This window comes from Lactuca virosa, chromosome 4 (assembly GCF_052849685.1).
Source record: "Lactuca virosa cultivar CGN04683 chromosome 4, Lactuca_virosa_CGN04683_v6, whole genome shotgun sequence".
NCBI classification, from domain to species: Eukaryota; Viridiplantae; Streptophyta; class Magnoliopsida; order Asterales; family Asteraceae; genus Lactuca; species Lactuca virosa.
The window spans coordinates 421866476-421890122 of NC_136429.1; the positions used below are offsets into that span (position 1 = coordinate 421866476).

Genomic DNA, 23647 nt, shown 5'->3' on the forward strand with positions numbered 1-23647 from the left:
CATCTCTTCTTTAATTGACACGTTCCCTTTCTATTTTATTGGAACAATTTCATATTTTTCATGTTCTCATTATTTATATATTTCTTTATTATAATAATATATAAATAAAGATACATACATACGTTTATGTTTTGATTGTCCTAACTTCTCAATATATAATATATTTTTATATATTTTCTTCTTGTTTGTAATGTGTATATTACTGAAGATAACTAAACGTTTAAATTGTACATATTTATGATATTAGTTTAATTAATATATACATATGTATGAATGTCAAATATAATTTATAACTAACTAACTATATATGTCGGTCAAGAAATATATATCCTAACTTATAAAATACGTGCCAATAAATTTCGAATCAGTATAGTATTGGATTTCAAATTATTATCCAATATATAATAGATATTATTTTACGATCTATCTAATTTTATAATGTATAATCGACGTCATAAAATATAAAAGTTTAATTGTTATCGAAAATACGGGTGTTACAGTAGTACGTGTAAAAAACTATATTACCCCCACTGTGCAAGACAAGTGGGGTCCTTAACATCCACACTTTTTCCTTCTTCCTATTACTATTGCACTTTCAAGGAATTATTCAATGAAAATTAACATGTAATTAAGATAAAAAACAATCAACAAAGAACATCACCCAACTTTACAAAATGCCTATCATTTAGATAGGTCTTTCATTAATAATTGGATTTCACTTACAAAATGCCTGTCATTTAAAGAGGTCTTTTACATATTTCGCCAAAAAAACACAAATACAAAAATAAAACACAAACACTACATACTAATAACCTTCTTAACCACGAACCGCCTTAGTTGCAGATCAACCCATCACCTAAGCTTAACAAGGAAATGGAGCACAACCACCAGCAACAAGAGCATCCCCACCATCATGCCACCCATAGCAACACCAACGACTTTAAACTTCTGATCATGGTCATCCAGCTTGTGCTGGAGACTGATGTGGTCGATCCTGCAAATGATATACTCCTATCCAAGCTGCTCCTTCAACATTTTCATTTCAGTTTGGTTTTCTGTAATCTTCGGACCACAATCACAGAAGATTGCGTGAAGCACATTGTAGTTGATGTCTTCACCAGAATTTAAAGAGTCAGGTGAAGGTGGTGGAGCCGACATTGTTGCTTTTTAAGGGTTCTTCCAGAGGATTGTTTGCCCGAATATGGTAAACAAGTTTCAGATTTGTTTTACTTCAAACCCCACATGCGTATGTCCCCTTATAATTCGAGAGACTTGTGCTTGGGAGTCAATCGAATCGACAATGCAAGGTTGTTGGGGTGTTGGTGGAAATTAAAGACGATAATTACTCTTTGCATGTGTCAGCTTCTGTGTCATCGAGTCAACTCGGTATTGACTCAGTGAGTTAACTCATATGTATACATGGCAAGTGACGATGCAGGTTAACCTGCTAAAATGGGTAAGATGACTTTCCCAATCGGTAAATAACAAGTTTATGCCCTTAAAATGCAAAAAAATAGTTACAAGGGACCATTTAAACCGTTATACGTGACTTTGTTGGTTACGGCCACAATACCCTTTCATTTATTACTACAAAACTTTTGTACGATTCCTGAATTTCCTCTCTTTTATTCACTAAACTAGATTAAACACGAATATTTCATACTTGTACCCTAAACACATCTCTCTCGCACTCTCATGGTTCCTTTGTGTATCTGTTGAACAATACTGAAGCAGCAGCACTCCAGTCTCTTCGATGGTGAGGACTTACGTTCGAGAAAACGTCCCTCTATCAAGATTTGGAGTGTTAGTCGCACAATTGGAATCTATAGTCGCTTCCGCATCTCACAAGCTTCCTGATCCTCTCCTCTGCTTCGATCTTCTTTCCGATCTCATTTCCTCCATTCACGACGAGCCCAAGGTCTGCGCCTGTCTACATTTCTTTGTGATACGCATGATTTATTTCAGTTCACTTTTAATATGATTATTTTGTTCGGGTTACGTCACTAAAGCATATTGATTGTGAAATTGATGACAAACTACACCCAGTTATATGCCATTGCTTCTGTTTTCTTACGTATCGTACGTTATGACCTTTAGGATATTGGATCTTCAAGTTTAGCTGCTCATGTTTACTAGACTGAAATCAAAATTTGTAATGTCAAGTGTATGATCTTAGTATAGTTGTTAGTGAAATGGAATATCCATATCAACATATAGTCTGAAATTAGAAGACAATATGGAAAGCTCTTACACGACGAAACTGCTTCCGAATGAATATACAATCACAGGAAATAAACTCACTTCTGCCTGACAGTAACACTCCATGGCAGTTCTTGAAGCAAACTTAATATGTATATGAGATTTTATTGATTTTCATCGCTTGATGAGTGGTGTGAGCCACAGTTGAATTTAATCACTGTTGAGCCAAATAAAAAAACTATTGATTTTGGTAACGTTTACCCTGTTTGAACAAAATAGGCCACATTTGATGCTAGAGAGACAACCTAACTACTTTCCAACTTTAAAGTTGACATGGATTTGCATGTTTTAAAGAAACAATACATACAACTAACCATATAGAAACACAAAAAGATTTTTGTTTTATAAAATTTAAAGTTCAAATAATTTTGAAATTGGCATAACAACGGAAACAGGAACATATTCTGCAACTTTAATAAAATTTGAACTTCTTTGGACTAATTCTTAAAACCAAAACTTGATGTTGTCTAAAGCTTGAATGTGGGAAGTAGGGTTTGAATCTCATAAGTTGAATGTGGACTCCTTAATTAAGAATTGAGGGATTAGGAGTTTATGATGGAAGTTTCCACACCTGAATAATTAATTTGAAAATTATCAGGAGTCTGTACTTCTGTGGCAAAGGAAATGCGAGGATGCACTCTTTTCTCTACTGGTTCTTGGTGCAAGGCGCCCTGTGCGTCATCTGGCATCTGCTGCAATGGGTAAAATCATTTATAAAGGGGATAATATCTCAATCTACTCAAGAGTCAGCAGCCTTCAGGGGTTCCTCTCTGATGGAAAGAAGAATGAAGCCTTGCGAATAGCTGGTCTGTCTATTTATTTTATGTTTGAATTCGATATGCATGCCTATCTTTGATATGAATATTAGTTAATTTCTAATGATTACTCCTAAAATATCTTTCAATATATGATTTATAGTACATTGTTCTCATTTCTGTTATATATTGACAGTTATGACAGTAACAGAGTTATTAGTGAACTTCAGCTGCATAGAGGGTAGAACATACATTAATAAATATAAATAATTTACCAATTTTTTTGTTGCGAACATGCATTCAACATGTCAGTTTATTTATAACAAGTAGAACTTTTAACATGTTTGCTGGTGGTGGTGTCATTGTAACCTTGTAGATGGTTGGTTGTGTATGTTGGTAAGATTGATTGATTGTTTGTCTTAAAGCCCCATAAAACTTTGTGTCTTAATAATCAACTCATGAAGTTGCTTACTTATTCATCTTGTTTAGTTAATGCCCATGATTTGATATAGTTTTTGTTGTCCCTTTTCTTGTTATCTATGTGAGTTTCTGCCATGTATTTTAGGAGTTCATATTTGTTTGCAACGAATATAGGTGCTGCACAATGCTTGGGGGAGCTATATCGGTTATTCGGGAAGAAAATCACTTCTGGTTTGCTTGAAACTACAAGTAGTGTAGCAAAATTGATGAAGTTTTCCGAGGTAACCTTAGAGATCTCAGACCTTCTTTGTGTCTACCATGTCATATTTTCAAACCTTCTTTTTGTGATTGTTTTTCTCTTACGCCATTTTTACTGGTTTATGCTTAGGATTTTGTGAGGCGAGAGGCTTTGCAGATGCTTAGAAATGCTCTCGAGGGTTCAGGTGGCAATGGCTCTTTACCTGCATATGCAGAAGCATTTCGCATAATCATGCGAATGGGTGTTGGAGACAAATCATTCATTGTGAGGAAAGCTGCTGCAAGATGTTTAAAAGCTTTTGCTAGTATTGGAGGCCCAGGCTTAGGAGCTGGAGAGCTTGACAATTCCGCCTCTTACTGTGTCAAGGTACCACTTTCTTAGTTACTCTGTGTATCTTGTTGCATGAGGTTAGTTAGACTTGAAGAAGCTGACTCTTTCCAAGGAGATGACTCCAGATAGAAGGGTGTGGAGGCTTAAAATCAGGGTAGTGGAGTAGTTTAGGAGTAGTCTAGGCCCTGGGTTTCCTTTTCTCTCTTTGTGCTTTTTGTACAATATTTACCTTCTTACTCTTGTTCCTTGTTTACTTATATAGCTTATATTGCTAGTGTCTACCTTCTGCTTTATCCCCCCTACCCATTGTGGGCTCGCATTTTCATATACCCAGAGGTCATCTTTGAAAACAGTCTTTCTACCCTTATCTCATTCATATGGGATTTGGGTTTTGTTGTTGTTGTTGTCTATTAGTCTATAGCATCAAAATCCCATATATGATATTCTGCATCTTATAAGGCTCTTGAAGATCCTGTATCATCGGTTCGGGATGCCTTTGCAGCAGCTTTGGGAGCTGTGCTTGCTCTTGTAATGAACCCTCAAGCGCAGGTATACCATCTTCTTCTCAAATTTATGTCTCTCTCTGTACTCTTACATGTTTTTCTTTCTTTTTGTTTTTGTAATAGTCATCTTACATTTTATCATTCTTCAGGTGCAACCGAAAAAAGGCCAGGCTAATTCAAAAAATCCTGAGGGGAGTTTGCAAAAGCATCTTATATTGCCCTTCACCAAAGGTGTCTTTCTGTTAAAATTTGAACTCCATTGCATTGGTTTTTTTAGCATATATAATATTTTGATAGATGTATTAATTTTTGCAGCAAGTGGACCTCGTTCAAAGGATTTGCGAATCGGTATAACCTTGTCATGGGTGTTCTTCTTACAGGTAAAATTTTGTCTCTGTTGCTAGTTTTTAGGATATTTTCTGCAATATTTATCCTTTATGCTTTACATTTTGAATCGTATGCTCTTTTATGAATAATGCATTTTTTTTTGAGTTTTTCAGGGCATACGGCTTAAGTATATGCATCCAGATAGCGAGCTCCAAAATTATCTTGTGCAGATTATGGATATGCTTCGTGCAGAGTCTGTTGTAGATGCACAATCATTGGTATTCCCTTATCAGTTTGTAGATTTACCTTTGTTTTCTTAATGTATGATTTTTGTTTTTAAAGAATCAATCAATTTACTAATGTATTATTTTTCTTTTTAAAGGCATGTGTTTTCTATATTCTACGGGTTGGTGTGATTGATCAAATGACTGAACCTACACAAAGGGTCTTCTTAGTTAATCTAGGAAAGCAGGTTTGCTAGAAATTCTCACTTCTCATATCTCATCTCACTCAAGTTATGATCTTTCTTGATTCCATTAGTTCCAATGACTTGCCATGATTTCTCTGTTACAGCTTCAGTCCCCTGATGCAAGTCCATCAATGAAAATTGCTGCTTTACGCACTTTGTCATATACCCTGAAAACTTTAGGAGAGGTAAGGTGTATTACTGTATTCTTAGGCTGTTTTTAATAATTTATTATGACATCACTTTCAATTTCTCTGTTCATTTTCAGGTTCCTGTTGAATTCAAGGAAGTTCTTGATGACACAGCAGTAGCAGCATTGTCTAACTCTTCACCTCTTGTAAGATATTATGATGTTTCGTTATCTTTTTTTTTAGTTGAATATGTAATTCACAATATGCCCTTTAGCAGATGCAAAATGCTAATCTAAGTTGTCTTTGGCACAATAATCAATATCTTAATGCATCCTTTTCAATTCTGTCTTTGTTTTGCTTTTCAACTTTGGTATTTCTTGATCTAAGCACTAGTGACAACTTATTTGTTTTGGCAAAAAACTAGCAATTTCACATTCTATGTTTATTCTATGTTAATTCACTTGTCAAATACTTCAAAATTTTAATCTGACATGATTGGTAGGTACGTTCTGAGTCAGCCTTGACTTTGCGTGCACTGGCGGAGATTGATCCGACATGTGTTGGTGGTTTGGTCAATTATGGGATCACTACACTGAAGGCACTAAGAGAAAATGTGTCATTTGGGAAGGTATTACATCAAAGACATAGTTTTGTTTTAAAGGAAATTTGGAATTCAGTTACTTGACTTGTTTATATATTGTTTTCTGAAAATGGTATACAGGGAAACAATCTGAAGGTTGAGCTTGATTCCTTAAGTGGACAAGCTACAGTTTTGGCTGCACTTGCATCTGTCTCCCCAAAGCTGCCTCTTGGTTATCCAGCCAGGTAACACTTTGAACTTTTTAAGGTTGACTTTCATATTTATGATGCTGACGTGGAAAATAGACAGTGGTTTTTAACTTTTTATTTATTTTTGTGTAAAGATTGCCCAGAACAATGCTTGATGTAGCTAGAAAAATGCTAACAGAAGCTAGCCGGAACACTGTGGTTGCTACAGTTGAAAAAGAAGCTGGATGGTTACTTCTCTCATCCTTGTTGTCTTCCATGCCAAAGGAGGTATAACTGTTATTCTTCTTCAGTGGCATTATAGTAATTCTTGATTCTGAAAACTGAAAACTGCTGCATGAGTTGTACAGGAGATGGAAGACCAGGTGTTTGATATTCTTTCGTTATGGGCTGATGTCTTTAGTGGTCGAGGCCAAGAGCATCAAGCAGATTCATCAGAGGATCTGTCTTCTAAAATAAGGTTAGCCCACTTTTCATCAGTTATGCCCTTTTTGTTGGTAAAATTACCCATCTGCCCTTTTGGATCAGCTTGGAACACGCGTCCACCGCGTGCCTCAGTCACGTGATTCTCAACCGTGAAATTTATTTTTTCATTAAATTCTTATTGTATATTGGCTGTAAATTAGCTGTAAAGTTAATGCGTATCTTTTCTTGTTACGTATTTTCCTTGTTTAGTGAGGTAGGCTCTAGTATAAATTAAGGCTCTCCCTTGTATCATTCATCCCAAGAAACACATTCACCATTTCCTTCTCTCCCAAATGGTGGATCTGTTTGAACAAATTTTCCATTAGGTGAGATAGGGTTCCTATCTAGATCCACCATTCCTTTTCCTCCACCCCTTGATCTCTCCCATCCATATATATATATATATATATATATATATATATATATATATTTTTTTTTTTTTCATTCTTATAATTTTCCTCGAAAAAGCAGTGCTATGGTTTTGATAATGGAAGCATAAAGGATTTCTATTGTTGGTAAATGATATTGATTGCCTTCAATACTATCCATATTTGCACTTGCTTCCATTTGACTCCATAAATCCCTAATAGGCACTAGATTCCCACATCCATCATCACCTATATCACCTAAGATCTGCTATGTTGTTTTTCTCTCGAGGCTTTTTCATTTTCATTTTCATTTTCTTCTACTGTTTTTATTCTTAGTTGGTGATCTATGGATCACGAAATCTTGCAGTCTTTTTCATTTCTAGCCACGGAGGGTGGACTTCGGCGGCACAACCGAAAACCCTAAAATCATCTAAGAGGGGTGATATTGTCATTTTTTTTTTACTTTATTTCACTAAAGTTTTTAATTATACATTCTATCCCTTGCACGCGTACTTTTGTTTCAAATTAGGACAGTCCAACTGGGTATAGCCTTTTCAACCAGTTACCCTTAAATACATCCACTTGGTGTCTATGTAGCTTACCGTCCACGTGGACTTTTTATTTAATTTTAATTTTATCAAAAATTAAAATTATTTTTGTTTATTAAACTTGAAACTTTGGATTTTATTGACAAATACCCTTTGATTTCTCGAATATCTCTACATAATTCTTGACCGAATGTCTTTGAGTTCACCTGTTTTTCTTCATAAATAATTGATTTTGTATACGATCCTTTTCAAATCCCGAAAGTACCGTCTCTTTTATCAAAGAAAAATGCATTAACGATGGCGGACTGCAAAAGGACCGATGGGGAAAGGTCGCAGTCCCTCTGACCTGTGCTAGAGGGGAACGCCCAGTGTGAAACTCGCTTTCTTTGAACCCATTTGCCAAAGAATGAGCATGTCCCCATTGTTTCCCTTAGAAATTGCTTTCCAAGCTAGAAGAAGAATCTGCTCTTCATTTTAGAGGTCCGATGTACCCCTAAGAAGGGGTAGAAAAAGAAAGGAACCATTGAAGGATGCCTATGAAGTTGGCATATTCTGGTTTACCCGTAAAAGGGGTAGACCAATAATGAAAGAGGAATGGGATATCAATCTTAGGGTTTCACCCATAGAATAGCTAAGATTGAAAATTGAAATCACCATCACATTCAAATGTTCAATGGGTGAAACCCTAAGATCGATGTCCCATTCCTCTTTCAGTACTGGTCTACCCCTTTTACGGGTAAACCAGAATATGCCAACTTCATAGGCATCCGTCAATGGTTCCTTCCATTTCCTACCCCTTCTTAGGGGTACATCAGACATCTAAAATGGAGAGCAGTTTCTTCTTCTAGATTGGGAAGAAATTTCTTAGGGGTACATCGGGCACATGCTCATTCTTTGGCAAATGGGTTTAAAGAAAGTGGGTTTCACACTGGGCCTACCCCTCCATCACAGGTCGGAGGGACTGCCACCTTTCCCCATCGGTTCCTTTGCTGTCTGCCATTTTTAATCCTTATTTCTTTGATAAAAAGAGACAAATATTTCTGGATTTTACAAGTAGATACAAAATCAAAGCTTTGTAAAGAAGAAGAGGAGAAATCAAAGGCTTTATCAAGAATTCTGTGGGTATTGGGGGAAAACAGGAGAACTTAATTCTGTTTGTCAATAAAGTTATAAGTTCTAAAGTTTAGTATACTAAAATGATATTAAGTTTTCATATCATTACAATGAAATAAAGTTCAATGTGGATGCCACGTAGACACCAGGATGCCATATCAGAGGGTAACTGGTTGAAAATTTTATGCCCTGTTGACTGTCTTAATTTGAAACAAAATTCGGTTGTTCAATGGGCTAGAATGTATAAAACTTTAATGATCTAAAGTAAAGAAAAAGACATAGTTTGTTACCTTTCCTTAGCATTACCCCTTAAATTTACTGTCATGAGTTGCTGAAAGATATAGTTTTCAACTTTTTGCTAGGAACTGAGATAAGTCATGTTTTGTTACTTGTACTCATTTCCTTATAATCTTTGCCATTGTATATTGAAGTCATACGACTTCTTTTGTTACTGTTATCTAAATCTTGCACTTATGAAACATCTTATAGTTCATTCTTGAAATTCATTATTTACCATTTTATAAGGATAACCTTTTCAGTGAAGTTATGATGTTTACATTCACATTTTTCTTTTCTAGTGTGTGGTCTGCTGCACTTGAAGCACTAAATGCCTTTATAAGATGCTTTGTATCTAATGATGCCGTGAACAAGGGGATCTTGCTTCAACCAGTGCTATTATACCTTTCTCGGTATGAGTGGAATCTAAAAGTATTGATGCTTTTTATTTTTATTTTCTACTCATAAGTATATATTTATGTGCTGATTTTTCAAACACAATGTATGATGAAAACACAGGGCATTAAACTTTATTTCCTCCTTAACAACCAAGACGCCTGATGTGAAAGCTTCTATGGACATATTCATCAGCAGAATATTGATAGCTTATCAGTCACTTTCCGATCCAAAGGCATACAAGAGTGATCACCCACAACTTATTCAAATATGCACAAGTCCCTTCAGGTAAAAATGTTCATTTATGTCAATATTTATGAAGAATATTTATGTGTGTTTGGCCTTATATGCTGAATTTGGGGAACAGAGAGGCTTCCAAATATGAAGAAAGCTCCTACTTGAGGATACTTTTGGACAGCAGAGATGCTTGGTTAGGTCCTTGGATTCCTGGAAGGTATACACTCATCACATATCAACTTGAAAGAGGGGGGGAGGGGGGGGGGGGGTTGTGGGATCTGACAAGAATTGGAATTCAGTTTCAAGAAAATCCTGTGTTTGGCTGTAAACCCTTTCTAAACCCATGGATCTATTTCCTATCTCTAATGACTTGTTAAAATAACATATATATCCCCATTAACCTAGTCATTAAGTTACACAATAAACTATCAGCCCTAGATTTGTAAACTATAATTACTTATCCATCTCTCTCTCTCTCTCATGGAATCAAATTTCTATCATTTACCTAAAAGTAGTAAAAAAAATAATTAAATATTTTTGTAAGTATTAAAAAAAGTTTTTTGAATGAAAAATCAATAAAGGGATTGACTTCCATTCCACTTATTGCCAACCAAACGCATGATAGAATTGAATTCCTTCACCTTCCAAATCCTTCAAAATCCTTTTCCTTTGACAGATTCCAAATCTTTCCTAAACAATCTGCAAACCAAACACCCTTCAAAGTGGTTTTCTATCCAATCTCTACCATTAAATCCATGATTCCCAAATGATTCTGCAACACATGTGCAGACTCTTTCTGCATGCAATTTTTTAAATGTTGTCTATACTATCCTTGTTGGCACATAGGGATTGGTTCGAAGATGAACTTCGGGCATTTCAAGGTGGAAAAGATGGCGTTTTGCCATGTGTATGGGAGAATGAGCTCCCTAGTTTCCCTCAGGTATATTTTGTTGATCCAAATGGAGAATAAAAAAAATCATAATCTTTTCTATACACTTGTTGGGTGAATGAATAATATGCAGCCAGAGACTATTAGCAAGATGTTGGTGAACCAAATGCTCCTTTGCTTTGGAGTCATGTTTGCTACTCAGGTAGTGTTTTCTTTGTGTCATTGTGTGCGTTAATGTTTCCTCCTTATTATCATTGATTCTTGGATTCCAATTTAACTTGATCTGAGAATCACCCCAGGATAGTAGTGGGATGTTATCACTTCTTGGCATACTTGAGCAGTCTCTTAAAACTGGAAGGAGACAACATGTTCTACATTCAACCAGTGTCACAAACGTATGCGTGGGATTACTTTCTGGATTAAAGGTGCTCAATTACTCTTGGTTTCATTAAAATCACACAACATCGCTAAATCAATTTAAATAGATCTAACATGGGCTACTCATCCATCCATATTTTGTAGGCCATGCTTACATATCACTCCCAACCACTAGAAACAGAGATATTAACTGCAGCCCAGGGGATCTTTCAGGTTTTTTTTTATGGTGTAAATGTAATTTTACATTTTACTTGCTTACATTTACATCATACTTTAATTTTTTATAAATTTTTGATAGAATATTCTTGCTGAGGCTGGCACCTGTGAATCACAACGAAGAGCATCATCAGAAGGGCTAGGGCTACTAGCTCGTCTTGGAAATGATATGTTTACTGCCAGATTGGTAAATTTTTGATATTTTTATTAATTTCATTTTAGAATGTTAAAAATCTCATGATCCATTTATTAATTTGTTTTGACTAGACTCGATCACTGCTTAATGATGTAACTGGTGCACCAGAGCATTATGCTGGATCAATTGCTCTAGCTCTTGGTTGCATCCATCGCAGGTATTTGTCTTTTTATGCTGTGTCTTTTTTAGTGAAGTTAGTTGTTTTCTCATAATTTATTTTTTTATTTCCTGAAAGCAAAAGATTTATCATTCTCATGTTGTATGCAGCGCAGGAGGAATGGCATTATCAAGTTTAGTTCCATCCACTGTGCATTCTATCTCTTCACTAGCTAAGAGTTCAATAGCTAACTTACAAGTATGGGCTTTGCATGGACTTCTTCTAACAATAGAAGCTGCAGGCTTGTCTTATGTTTCACAAGTTCAGGTACATTGCATATCCTTTTGTATCTATAAATTCCCATCTTTCTCTCTAATGTAAAAGTAAAAATAAACAGGAACTAGCTGTAATTAAAACGATTTAGACTAGGAATTAGTATTTATTATATAATCTGTCATTCTCTTGTAGGCAACACTTGGCCTTGCTATGGATATTCTTTTGTCTGAAGAGAATGGATGGGTTGTGCTTCAGCAAGGAGTAGGTCGCCTCATAAATGCAATAGTTGCTGTTCTTGGTCCTGAACTTCACCCTGGAAGTATATTCTTTTCACGCTGCAAGGTTTGTTAATTCAGTTATATAATTCATAAAATATATTTAATTTCCTGTTGTTGTTATGTGCACTAACTTAATTGTTTGTTTTCTACAGTCTGTCATTGCAGAGATAAGCACACAGCAAGAAACAGCAACACTTCTTGAGTAAGCAACCTTACTACTGTGATTGTATCTGTAGAAAATAACTTATTCTACAATGACTATTGGATTTTAGACCTTTTATTAATGGATTATTCTTAAAATTTGCAGAAGTGTTCGTTTTACCCAACAACTTGTACTCTTTGCTCCCCAAGCTGTTACAGTTCATACTCATGTCAAAGTTCTCCTTTCAACTCTTTCATCAAGACAGGTAATTCTTCCTGGTGACCCTTGAAGTATTTATATAAAATTTATATTTTTTTGATTCTGAAACAGTTTCTCCTTTGCAACAGCCAACTTTGAGACATCTTACTGTGTCCACTTTGCGACATCTCATTGAAAAGGACCCAGTAAGTAACACATTCATACAGTATTTTATATGCAAGCTTGTTTGCATAACATTTTTCTCACAATAACATAACTATATAACAATAAAAATATCTTACTTGTCCACGTAAAAGTTTTGGAATGAAAATATCCTAATTCTTGATGAAAGAAGCAATTTCTACCTTAGTTTAGAATCATTTGCTTGTTCCTATCTACTGATTATGTCCATTTACTGATGGGACTGTTTGCAGGATCCTGTTATTCATGAACAAATAGAAGAGAACTTGTTCCACATGCTAGATGAAGAAACTGATACCGAGTATGTATCCTGTTATTGATATATTATCTTTTAGTTCATTAGGGTTTTTCTTTTGTATAATAAAATGTGACCTGTTTGCATTATAAAACTCTGGTTAGCTTCAGATGTTTTGTCTATCTTGATTTGCATCACCACCTTTGTTTTTTATCTTTGAGGAGGACAGTGCAATAATAATGTGGATCACTCTAGGAAAGTAGGATACTAACATCTAGGTCTTATTATTACTGAATACTAATAAGTGGATTAACAAAATCCCAAGTTTCAATGGTATTGTATGGCATAACCCTGAATTACAAGAATAATAGAAGCAAAAAAAAGCAAATAAGAATAAGAATAACTTAGATTTCACATTTCCCTAAATTTTTAGAGCCAGTACCATAGAACTCCAAAAAGCAAAACTGAGATTATGATCCCCAATAAGGCCATCTTTAGTGCACACATTACAATATTGAGATAGTTTTAGTAGGATTTTTTCCACAAATGGAAAGAGTCGTTAGCAATGTTGCATTTAATTTGTTCAATATTTAGGGGTTTTTGAGCATAAAACTGTAGAAAGAGATCCCCATTTTTTTGCCTTCATTAACTAGACTATCATTTTTACTCTTAACTATTGGTTTACCATATTAATATATGCTTAATTTTGATGCTACTTACCTCTATTTGGTTATTGCCTCATTTATGTTCTTCCTTTTTCATCTATTATAATATTATATCACCCACCACTCTGTTAGCTTTTAAATCCTTATGCAGACATATGATACATGTATTTTTATTTCCCACATAAAAGCTCTCTTGTTGCTACTGTAGGATTGGGAATTTGGTGAAAGCTACAATTATGCGATTGCTCTATACATCATGCCCATCATTTCCATCTAGGTGGCTATCAATATGCCGTAACTTGGTATATTCTCTCTCTCTCTCTCTCTCTCTCTCTCTCTCTCTCTCTCTCTCTCTTCATATTTGCTGTTGTAGATTTTGTAACTTATAGGGTTGCTATTGTTTGTCTCCTCTTAAACTCTTACCTGTATTCCTGTTGTAACTTACAAAGTTAGACATCATACACTCATAATTTTGTGCCCTTCATATTTCCTTTGCTTAATGACACTCTTGTAATGTATAATAGACTTGCTATTCTTTGTTTGGACCATAGCTCCTTATGATGCACTTGTCAAACTCAAGGATCATATATACATCTTGAAGGAGTAAGGATTTAGTTTCCAAATGTAAGACATAGCAACATACTTTCATTTATTTGTTTATTATAGCATCTTACTTTCATTTCTTTCATTTATAATACATTGTATTGTGAAATATCTACCCAATTATAGCAATGCCATCCAAATACAAAGCAATTTTCACTGCAGTAGGGTAGATTTTTCAAAGAATAATGTCTAAATAAGAAACAAATTGGAAGTATAATGCTATAAATGGGCAGATTTTTTAAACTGCAATGCCTTAATAAGAAAAATAAAATGCTACAAGGAATGAAAGTAAGATGTTATAATACTCAAATAAATGAAAGTATGTTGCTTCTTCTTGCATTTACCCTTGTCGTGATGCATATGTAGTTTCTTTCTTTTTTGTAAAGCATAATGGCCACTATGTGTCTTAGTATAAAATGGTTTTTTATTCTTAGTTTGATGCTTTGGTTTAATGACCTAGTTTTTGAAAAAGTAGAAAATGACAGTTTCATGGGTTGGATTGGATTACTTGGTTCCTAAATGTGGAAATGTGGATCCAGGTTCTTGCTACATCTAGTGGAAATACCAGAAACAACAAAGAATTGGATGATGATCCTAGCAGCAGCAGCAGCAGCCATGAGGGAGATAAATCCTATGGGAATGATGATGAGAACATGGTTTCAAGCTCTCAAACTTCACCTGGAGCCAATATTGCCAGAGATAAACACCTCAGATATCGAACAAGAGTATTTGCTGCAGAGTATGTGAACCTCATCCTCCTCTTATCTATCACTAATTTATGTTTATGCTTCCATCTTTTCTTCTTTATGCCTATGCAACATTAAGGCGACTTAATGAACTTAATGATGGGGATAACCACAGAGTGTAGTTTTACACTTGACAAATTCTATGAGCTATTAATATTATCCTAGTTTTTATAAAAAGAAAAAACAAAAGTAGCATTAGAGATATAGGATTGAACTGAATCCATATAATAAATATATTGCTATTTTTTGGAATCAGGTGCTTGAGTCATGTCCCGGATGCTGTGGGACAGAATCCTGCTCACTTTGACCTTTCATTGGCGAGAAGCCAGCCAGCCAAAGACCTGAAATCTGGTGATTGGTTAGTCCTCCAGGTGCAAGAGCTCATATCTCTTGCTTATCAGGTAGGCGATCAATCTAATCACTTTAAATTCTAACATTACACAGATGCATTTTTCTCCATTTATGTTTATATCACCTAACATTTTTTTTTTTATTATTTAACTCATAGATAAGCACAATTCAATTTGAAAACATGCGCCCCATTGGTGTGGGACTTCTAAGTACTATTCTGGACAAGGTAAATAAATATCTAAACATAACATTGTGCACACCTTTGTGTTTCATTCATTAACACTATATTTATATTCCTATATCCATAATTTCTCAAAAGTTGTATTGTATATGATCACAGTTCGGAAAGGTACCTGACCCTGAGCTTCCTGGACATCTATTATTGGAACAGAACCAGGTATGGGGTTGGTTATGGATACAGTCAACCTGCTGTCATTTACCTTAAATAGCAACGTACTTTTATTCTTTTCTCATTAGGCCAGTCTATATCTACCTGAAAATCTATTCATTAGCTTTGTGTTTGGGTAGATTTTTCACTGTTACAATGTTGTAATAGGAAGAAACGTAAGTACTAAGTAGGATGCTGTAATAAACTAATAACTGATGCTACATTTGCACTAACTAGATTTGCTTCTAATATTATGCCATGGTTCCATTTCCATATGTCATTTATAATTGCAGGCTCAGCTTGTTTCTGCTGTTCGTACAGCACTGGACACATCATCTGGACCAATTCTTTTGGAAGCAGGTTTACAGCTGGCTTCTAAGGTTCAACACACGAAACATTGTTAAATTTTTTTTTTTTTTTCTGAGATAATGTTGAGGCGTGGTGTTCATGATAGATACTTTTTGCAGATATTGACAAGTGGTATGATTAGTGGCGATCAGTTGGCAGTCAAACGGATATTTGCATTAATTTCACAACCCCTTGAGGACTTTAAAGATCTTTATTATCCATCATTTGCTGAATGGGTTTCATGTAAGGTACAGACCTTTTCCTCCAATCATATTTATCTTATTAGAGGGGCTTTGTTTCTGCAATATGCCAATATTGCAAATTTCCCTTCCATTCCATGACAAAATGGAAAAAAAAAAACCTGGCTAAAGGAACGAGAATTAACAAAATGGAGGGAATCACATTTCTTCAAGAATGCTCATTTCCATTCCATCAGACAAAATAAAGTCTTTGTTTCATTCCAATGGGTCATGATTCCATCATATTAAACACTAGCTTAATCTTCTTTCTTGATATTAGAATTTTCAGATGGAATTTCTACTGATTCTCCCTCTACTTTTTTTTTTTTCCTAGATCAAGATAAGACTATTAACAGCCCATGCCTCTCTCAAATGTTATACATATGCATTCTTGAGGAGACAAAATAGCATCCCTGAGGAGTATCTTGCATTATTACCATTATTCTCAAAAAATTCAAATACATTGGGCAACTACTGGCTCTCACTCTTGAAGGATTACAGTTATGTCTGCTTCCGCACACGCCCCAATATTCATGTAAGCTAAATCTATTCCTTGTATACTTTTCGGTTAAATGCAACACATTTTCATATATTTGTTTATCATAGCATCCTGCTTTCCTTTCTTCCTATTGCAATCTTTTACGTTACAAAAGCTACTTAGTTATAGCAATGTCATCCAATACAAAACGTTTTTCATTGCTATAATTAAATAGAGTTTTCAAAGTACAATGTCTTTATAAGAAAACAAATATAAGTACAATGCTATAATTGGATGGGTTTCTCAAAGTACAATGTGTTAATGATAAAAAATGAAACAATAATGCTGTAATAGAAAGCACACATCATGTTTGGAAGTATTAAGTATATAACATTTCTCTGTGTTTTTTTCCTGCAGTGGAAACCATTCCTTGATGGAATTCAATCCTCTCTGGTTGCCAAAAAGTTGAAGCAATGTTTAGAAGAATCCTGGCCGTTCATCTTGCAAGCAGTGTCTCTTGATGCAGTTCCAGTGGATGGGGACACAAATGAATCTTCCGGAACATCAGAAAACACATCCAAAACTGAATCTTCCGAAAAAACATCAAAAAATGTGTTTTTCTCTGGATACAACATGGTGGAATTGAAACAGCAAGACTATCAGTTTCTATGGAGCTTCTCTTTACTTGTTCTCTTTCAGGGACAACATGCCACTCCTGATAAAACCATTATCCCATTGGATTATGTAAAATCCAACATTGGCTCTGACTCCAGATACTTGATAGCTATGAAGTTTTATGAAATTATTTTACCAGTTTTCGGGTTCCTGTCTGCTGAAAAGTTCTTCAGGATGGGATTTCTTACTATCGATATATGTCGGGAACTCCTGCAGGTGATTTACATACTTCTATCTATTTGTGTATTTTTCAAAGCTATGATTGGATGGATTTTTCAAAGTACAATGTTGTAATAGGAAGAAGTGACAAGAGGATGCTATGTTAAATATTGTTGTCCATTGACATTCTTAGTGATTTTTTTTTTTTTTTTTCTAATTCATCAATAGTTACTACCTTCTTATATGCTTCTGATTAAGGTTAAACTTATGGATGCAGGTTTTTTCATACTACATCTTTATGGAGGATATATTGGATAGCCATGCAATCTCAGTTCTATCACAGGTAAATAAATGGAAGATACATTGGCATGTTTATCTTTCCTTTTATATAATTATGAATATTTCTTGGATTTTTGACTTTCAATTTATGACATTGACATGAAATTTAATTCTTTTACAGATTGTTCAGAACTGCCCTAAGGATTTTTTCGAAACGGAAGATTTTGCATATCAGGCAGCTGAACTTTGTTTGTCCTTCATTTTCAAGTTCTTACAAAGGTAAACTCAAAACCATGATCTTTTGTTGCTGTACCTATTTTCATATTTAAATTATAATTGAAATTTATCATTTTTTTGATTAAATTGCTTTGTGTCAGTGCTGATGTAACATCATCCAGTCACTCAAACTGGGAGGATAAAATATCTATGTCTCTTACTTCAGCAATCAATCTTTTGACTCGTGTACAACCCAAGGTAACCTGCATGTTTTTAATGTAGAATTGTTGAAACTTATCTTATTAGTAATTCTATTATGAGCGATTTGTTTATTATATATAGCATGTTGCTTTCATTTCAAAGTTCAATGTCTTAATAAGCAAAAACTGAGTACAATGTTGTAATAAGAAGAAATGTAAGTAGGATGCTGTAATGCACAGATAAATTTAAGAACATTGCTATTTCATCAATTTATCCCTTTGTTATATATTTATGTTGTCTTTGTGTCCAATTGAGGTGTGTATTCTTCTAATTGCCTTTACAGAAGCAACTACAATTAGCATTGGCATTTCTCATCATTGGATATAAGTGTATTGAAGAAGCATCAAATGATACATGCTTGTCTAAACCTGTTGATTATGTTCAATCTCTAGTTGCTATGCTGAAAAAACATGTTAATGGTGAGTCTCAACTATTATTTTCCTCCTTTTTTTTTTCTTAGAGTAAATTACATGAATGGTCCCTATAGTTTGGGGTAGTTTGCATGTTTGGTTCCTAACTTATTTTTTTAACTCGGAAGGTCCCTACTGTTCGTTTTTGTTGCGTGCTTGGTCCCTATCTTACCTAAAAAGGCTATTTTGCCCTTGATTTTTTAATTTATTTAAATAAGTGGGGTAGGTAAGGTAAGGTAAGGTAAGGTGAGGTGGAAGTGGGGTTGGGGTGTGTTTATTTAAATAAATTAAAAAATCAAGGGCAAAATAGCCTTTTTAGGTAAGACAGGGACCAAGCGCGCAACAAAAACAAACAGTAGGGACCTTCTGAGTTAAAAAAATAAGTTAGGGACCAAACGTGCAAATTACCCCAAACCATAGGGACCATTTGTGTAATTTACACTTTTTCTTATGAAATAATTCCTTGATATTTAAAAAAATAATTTTTTTTTCATAGGTGTTCAATCCGAAAACACAATTTAAACATCTATCTTACAAGTTTCAAGCTTAATAATAGTGTCCTAATAAGAAAAAAAAACTTAAATAGATTTTCAAAGTACAATGCCTTAATAAGAAAAAAAATTGGAAGTAGAAATCTGTGTAAAACAAAGAAGCAAAAAACAGATGCTATAATACACAAATAAACAAAAGCATGTTGGTATTTTCTGTATAACTGAATTTGGAGTGTTATTTGTCAGAAAAATCTACACTGGATGATGATGATATAGTCTATCTGAGGACCATAATTGGAGCTTGTATGAACATGAATATTTATCTAACCAACAACTGTATCAAGAACATCCATCAACAGGAGGAGAAGATGAACAACTCATCTAAATTACCACAAAAGAAGCTCACTTTCTCTCTTGAACAAATTATTACATTTGCTAAATTAACCCACAAAATCCAACTTATTACTGAGAATCCAGACACCAAAGCTGTATCCTACGCCATTCTATGCCAATGTGCCAATTCCTTCCACAAGGTTCTCAACGATCAATACATACAGGTAACAACAATAAGAAGGGTATTTTGGTCTTTTATATATTAAAAAAAGAATGAAGAGAATTCAAACCATGGATTCTGTTGATAAGATCTCTGATATCATTTCCTTATGAGCAGGTTCAGGCAATTGCCTTGCAAACACTAACCAGTGTAATACGAGATTCCAATTCCGAAAGCAACAACACGTTTCTAGTGTTCTTCATTGGCGAGCTTCTTAATGATATTTTCTGGACTATCAAACAAGCTTTAAAGGTATATCATTATTCATTTCAAAACCTTTCTTTCTCAACTCTCAAGTACATATCTTCCTTATAATTTGCAGGAAATGCAATAATTACAGTTTTAGTCCATGTAGTTTTTAATTTAGGAAAGAGTAAGTTACAGTTTTAGTCCAACTTTTTAAATTTTTGACATGGTTGGCTGTTATTTAATGACAGAAACCTGTTACAAGGGAAGGAATGAGTGTTGCTGGAGACTGTTTAAAAGTGTTGATGCTTTTGCATACTTCCTCTAAAGCTCCGGAATCTCAAACAAGTCTAATGAGCCTCCTTCTTGAAGCAATTGTCATGGTCTTATTAGCTTCAGAGAACGATTTCTCTCAGGTAATAAACAACAAATCCCAATCTCCAAAAAAATTTCTAATTATTTTTCATCTTCATTCAACATGCACTTTGAAAAACAGGAAGTGAAAGAACTAAAAACTGCATCCATGAGACTCGTTTCTCAACTTGCCCAAAGTCAAACTTCTGCAGTCTATTTCAAAGACGCGTTATTATCAATGCCTTTTACACGGCGCCAGAAACTTCAGGTGATTGATTGTTAGGAGGGCATTTACGTCTTTTACACAGAAACTTAACGATTGTTGTAATTTTCAGGATATAATTCGTGCTTCAGTAACACAAGATCAGAGTCCATCAACTCCGAGTAAAGCTACATCGATCCCTCCCTTGATTATCAAAATGCCATCACAAATTGAAGAAACCAAACGCCAAATTCCAACTCCATTAGCCTCCACAAAAATCCAAGAAGAGGAAGAAGAAGAAGATGATGATGATGATGATTGGGACAATTTCCAGTCTTTTCCTGCCTCCACAAACGAACCTAAATCCACACTACATTCAGAGGAACCTAAATCTACAGTGAATTTAGAGGAAGCTAAAGCTACAGTAGATTCAGAGGAACCTAAATCTATAGTACATTTAGAGTCATCTAAATCTACAGTAGATTCAGATGAGCAAGAAAACACAAGTGTGAGTGTTAAGGGTGAAGATGTGGTGGAGGAAAGCCGTGATTTTGAAGAATTTCTTAATGAGAATGAAGGTGGTGGAGGTGATGAGGGAGAGGAAGATGATAATGATGAGGAGGAATATGAAGATGAAGACGATTATGATGACGAAGAAGAAGAAGAAGAAGAAGAAGAGGAGGAGGTGGAGATGGATCCAGAGGTGATGGCTCAAAGAATTGAAAACCTATTCGCTGTGGATCCAGAAAGCTCAAAATCATCATCATCATCATCATCATCTTCTTCTTCTGAATCTAACAATGAAGAAGAAGAAGAAAAAAGCTCGACTCATGCTGATGCTTTACAGAACAATGAGCATTTACAACATCAAGACTTGTCTGGTGTGGAGGCGGAGGTGGTGGCTGGAGATGACGAAAGCCCCCTGCCGCCTGTTGATCGGGAGTAACTTGATCCTTGAAACAGGTGTGTATTTGTTGATAGGGATATAGAGGTTATAATATAGGTTATGTGTGGCTTTGATTGATATGCTTTCATTTCATATTTTCTTATTTTTGCTGATTTATGTGTTCTACTTACTTTTTAGTAATTTTTTTTTTTTTTGCCTTGAAGATTTTGAATTATTTGGTCACTAGTTTTTTTGATATATTTCTGGTTACAACGTCTATTATTTTAATCTCTGATCACTCATTTATGCATTATTACTTTCAAAATACATATCCAAACATCCCTAAAAGTCGTTAGAATTTGTCAATATAAAATAGTTTCAACATAATCAATAATAAGCATAGGTAGTATACTATGTGGTTAGTTTTAAATAATTTATGAATTGTTTGTTATTGATATTGTCTAAGGTTTCTAGAACATTGTAAAAGTCGTTAGAATTTTCTCAACTTCTTCATAATCTTGTGGAAATAAGAAACTTATGATAGGAAAGCTTGGCCTTCATATAAATATTGTTCATTTGCTATAAGGAAGAACCAAACAAGAAAGCATCAAAACAAAACATAATGCATGCTCGAAAAGATTTTATTCATTTTTTATTGTGGTTGTTAAAGTATCATATAAAAGAGAGTTGTTCTTACATTTTAGAATAACAGTGTAATCTTTTAAACTAGCGTATTGTCGTGCTTCAATTGGATAAAAATAGGAATTATTTTATGTATGAATTATAATTCTAAAAGATATACAAAAAAAAAAGGAAAACACAAAGGTGAGTGTAGGAAAAAAACAAACAAAGTCCAATTTTTTTTTTAAAGCTTGGACCAAAATTGTATATTTTTTTAAATGTGGATTAAAATTGCAAAAAAAGTGTGTTTGGACAAAAACAAGGACAACATCACATTTTGTTGAAAATTGTGTAAAAATTTAAGAAACAAAAATTTGGTCCGACTGGGAAGACTTGGGCTGTAAAACGATGAGCTATAAATATATTTTGAAAAAATAAGTTTTAATTTTTTTTTGGTTAAAATCTTGGAAAAAAGCGTATTAGTTTTTAAAAAATTATAAAATAAAATAGGCAAGTGATTAGATAAAAAACAGAAAAAATATATATTTTATATTGGTAAAAGCTATATAGAAACCAAAAGTTTTTTCGGATTTGGATCTTCGGCATGCTTGAAATTTTTTTGGATAAAATATTGGAAAAATATCATAAAAGTTTATTTTAAATTTGGGTTAAAATTGTAAAAAGAAAAGTGAGTCTATCGATAAAAAATAGAAAAAAAAAATCATATTTGGGTAAAGTTGTAAAAAAACCAAAAGTCTGTTCAAATATAGATATGAGGCAGGCTTTGGGCGGGTGGTGTGGCACGAAATAAAAAAAAGATGAAAATTTGGAGTGAGTGAGTTTCAAACCCCTAATCTTTAACTTAAAGAAATACACACTTTACCGGTAGCCCATCAAGTTTTTTTTGTTAAAAAACCTACGAGCAATAGTTGTTACACCCTAAAACTTGACGTGGGATAAATCATCTCATATATAAACTGTTGGATTAGGTGTCTAAGTCCATAACTATAATTGGTATGTACTTGAATTGATAGCAGCACATTCCTTTTGGGTTGCCCTCAACCTAGCAACTGGACAAGGAAATTATGAAAGAAGAGATATTAATTTATAAGATTAATAAATTAATATATATATATAATTGATTTATTAATATGTTAATGGATTAATATATTAATTAGAAATCATTATGTTTAATTAATTGTTAGCCAGAAATTAATCAGAATTGATTTTAGGGTTAAAAGAATTAATTATAAAGTGCAGGGACTAGTTTGCAATTAACTGATAGTTGAATGGAAGGATCCAGAACTCCCTTGGAAGGGGGTGGACGAAAACCCTAGGGGAAACCCTAGAGAATTCGTCCAAGGGGTCCAAGATAAGGCCTTGGGTCTTGCTTAGGCCCTAAGCAAAGGATAACTAGGGTTTTTCCTAAACCCTAGTTCCCTCAACTATTTAAGGAGCCTCCTGGCTCACATTTTGGGTACTGATTTCTTTGGAAGAAACCCTAAGGCCGAAATTGCATACTCTCTCCATCCTCTCTCCTCCAAGTTTCCTTCTTGCTAGTTCTTGGGTGTGATTCCATTAGAGGCATTACATTTGTGGTGCTAAGCTTCCAAGAAGATCAAGATCAAGATCAAGATGATTATCAATTGTTTGCTATAACAATTGAAAGGTATGTAAACCCTAAACCCTAGTTTGTTAATTTCGAAATTAGCCTCTCTCCTCTAGGGTTCTTATTTTGCAATTCAAAGTTGTATGTTCAATAGTTAAAACATAGATCCAAAGTAGGTTGCA

General features: G+C 34.4%; 1 protein-coding gene across 2 annotated transcripts; it reads left to right on the forward strand.

The window, feature by feature from the left end:
- The first annotated feature begins 1648 nt into the window (after positions 1-1648).
- SWEETIE (HEAT repeat-containing protein) lies at positions 1649-21523 on the forward strand. 2 transcript variants are annotated; one of them, XM_079046084.1, is made up of 48 exons: positions 1649-1918; positions 2858-3065; positions 3609-3715; positions 3823-4059; positions 4483-4572; positions 4676-4757; positions 4842-4906; positions 5027-5131; positions 5236-5325; positions 5427-5507; positions 5588-5656; positions 5953-6078; positions 6172-6275; positions 6374-6506; positions 6587-6696; positions 9309-9419; positions 9526-9690; positions 9770-9856; positions 10486-10579; positions 10662-10730; positions 10828-10953; positions 11051-11119; positions 11205-11309; positions 11390-11475; positions 11586-11742; positions 11884-12033; positions 12122-12171; positions 12277-12376; positions 12459-12515; positions 12744-12811; positions 13619-13712; positions 14553-14752; positions 15016-15160; positions 15268-15336; positions 15451-15507; positions 15792-15878; positions 15966-16094; positions 16420-16620; positions 16981-17454; positions 17675-17740; positions 17858-17955; positions 18054-18150; positions 18437-18572; positions 19301-19611; positions 19725-19859; positions 20045-20209; positions 20290-20415; positions 20483-21523. In XM_079046084.1, exons 1-48 carry the CDS (start codon positions 1754-1756, stop codon positions 21293-21295), a joined length of 6669 nt encoding a protein of 2222 aa, XP_078902210.1. In that variant the 5' UTR covers positions 1649-1753; the 3' UTR covers positions 21296-21523. The 2 variants fall into 2 exon arrangements, with proteins under 2 accessions (XP_078902210.1, XP_078902211.1); XM_079046085.1 differs by lacking the exons at positions 1649-1918; positions 2858-3065; positions 3609-3715 and having other exon boundaries at positions 3926-4059; positions 4493-4572.
- The last annotated feature ends 2124 nt before the right edge of the window (positions 21524-23647 follow it).

What these genes read in the sequence shown, in the direction of transcription:
- SWEETIE (XM_079046084.1), top strand. Translation starts at nt 1,754, where the DNA reads ATGGTGAGGACTTACGTTCGAGAAAACGTCCCTCTATCAAGATTTGGA. An exon ending in TAGTTAATCTAGGAAAGCAG is followed by an intron (nt 5,326 to 5,426) that starts GTTTGCTAGAAA and finishes TCTCTGTTACAG; the next exon opens with CTTCAGTCCCCTGATGCAAG. An exon ending in TGTCTAACTCTTCACCTCTT is followed by an intron (nt 5,657 to 5,952) that starts GTAAGATATTAT and finishes CATGATTGGTAG; the next exon opens with GTACGTTCTGAGTCAGCCTT.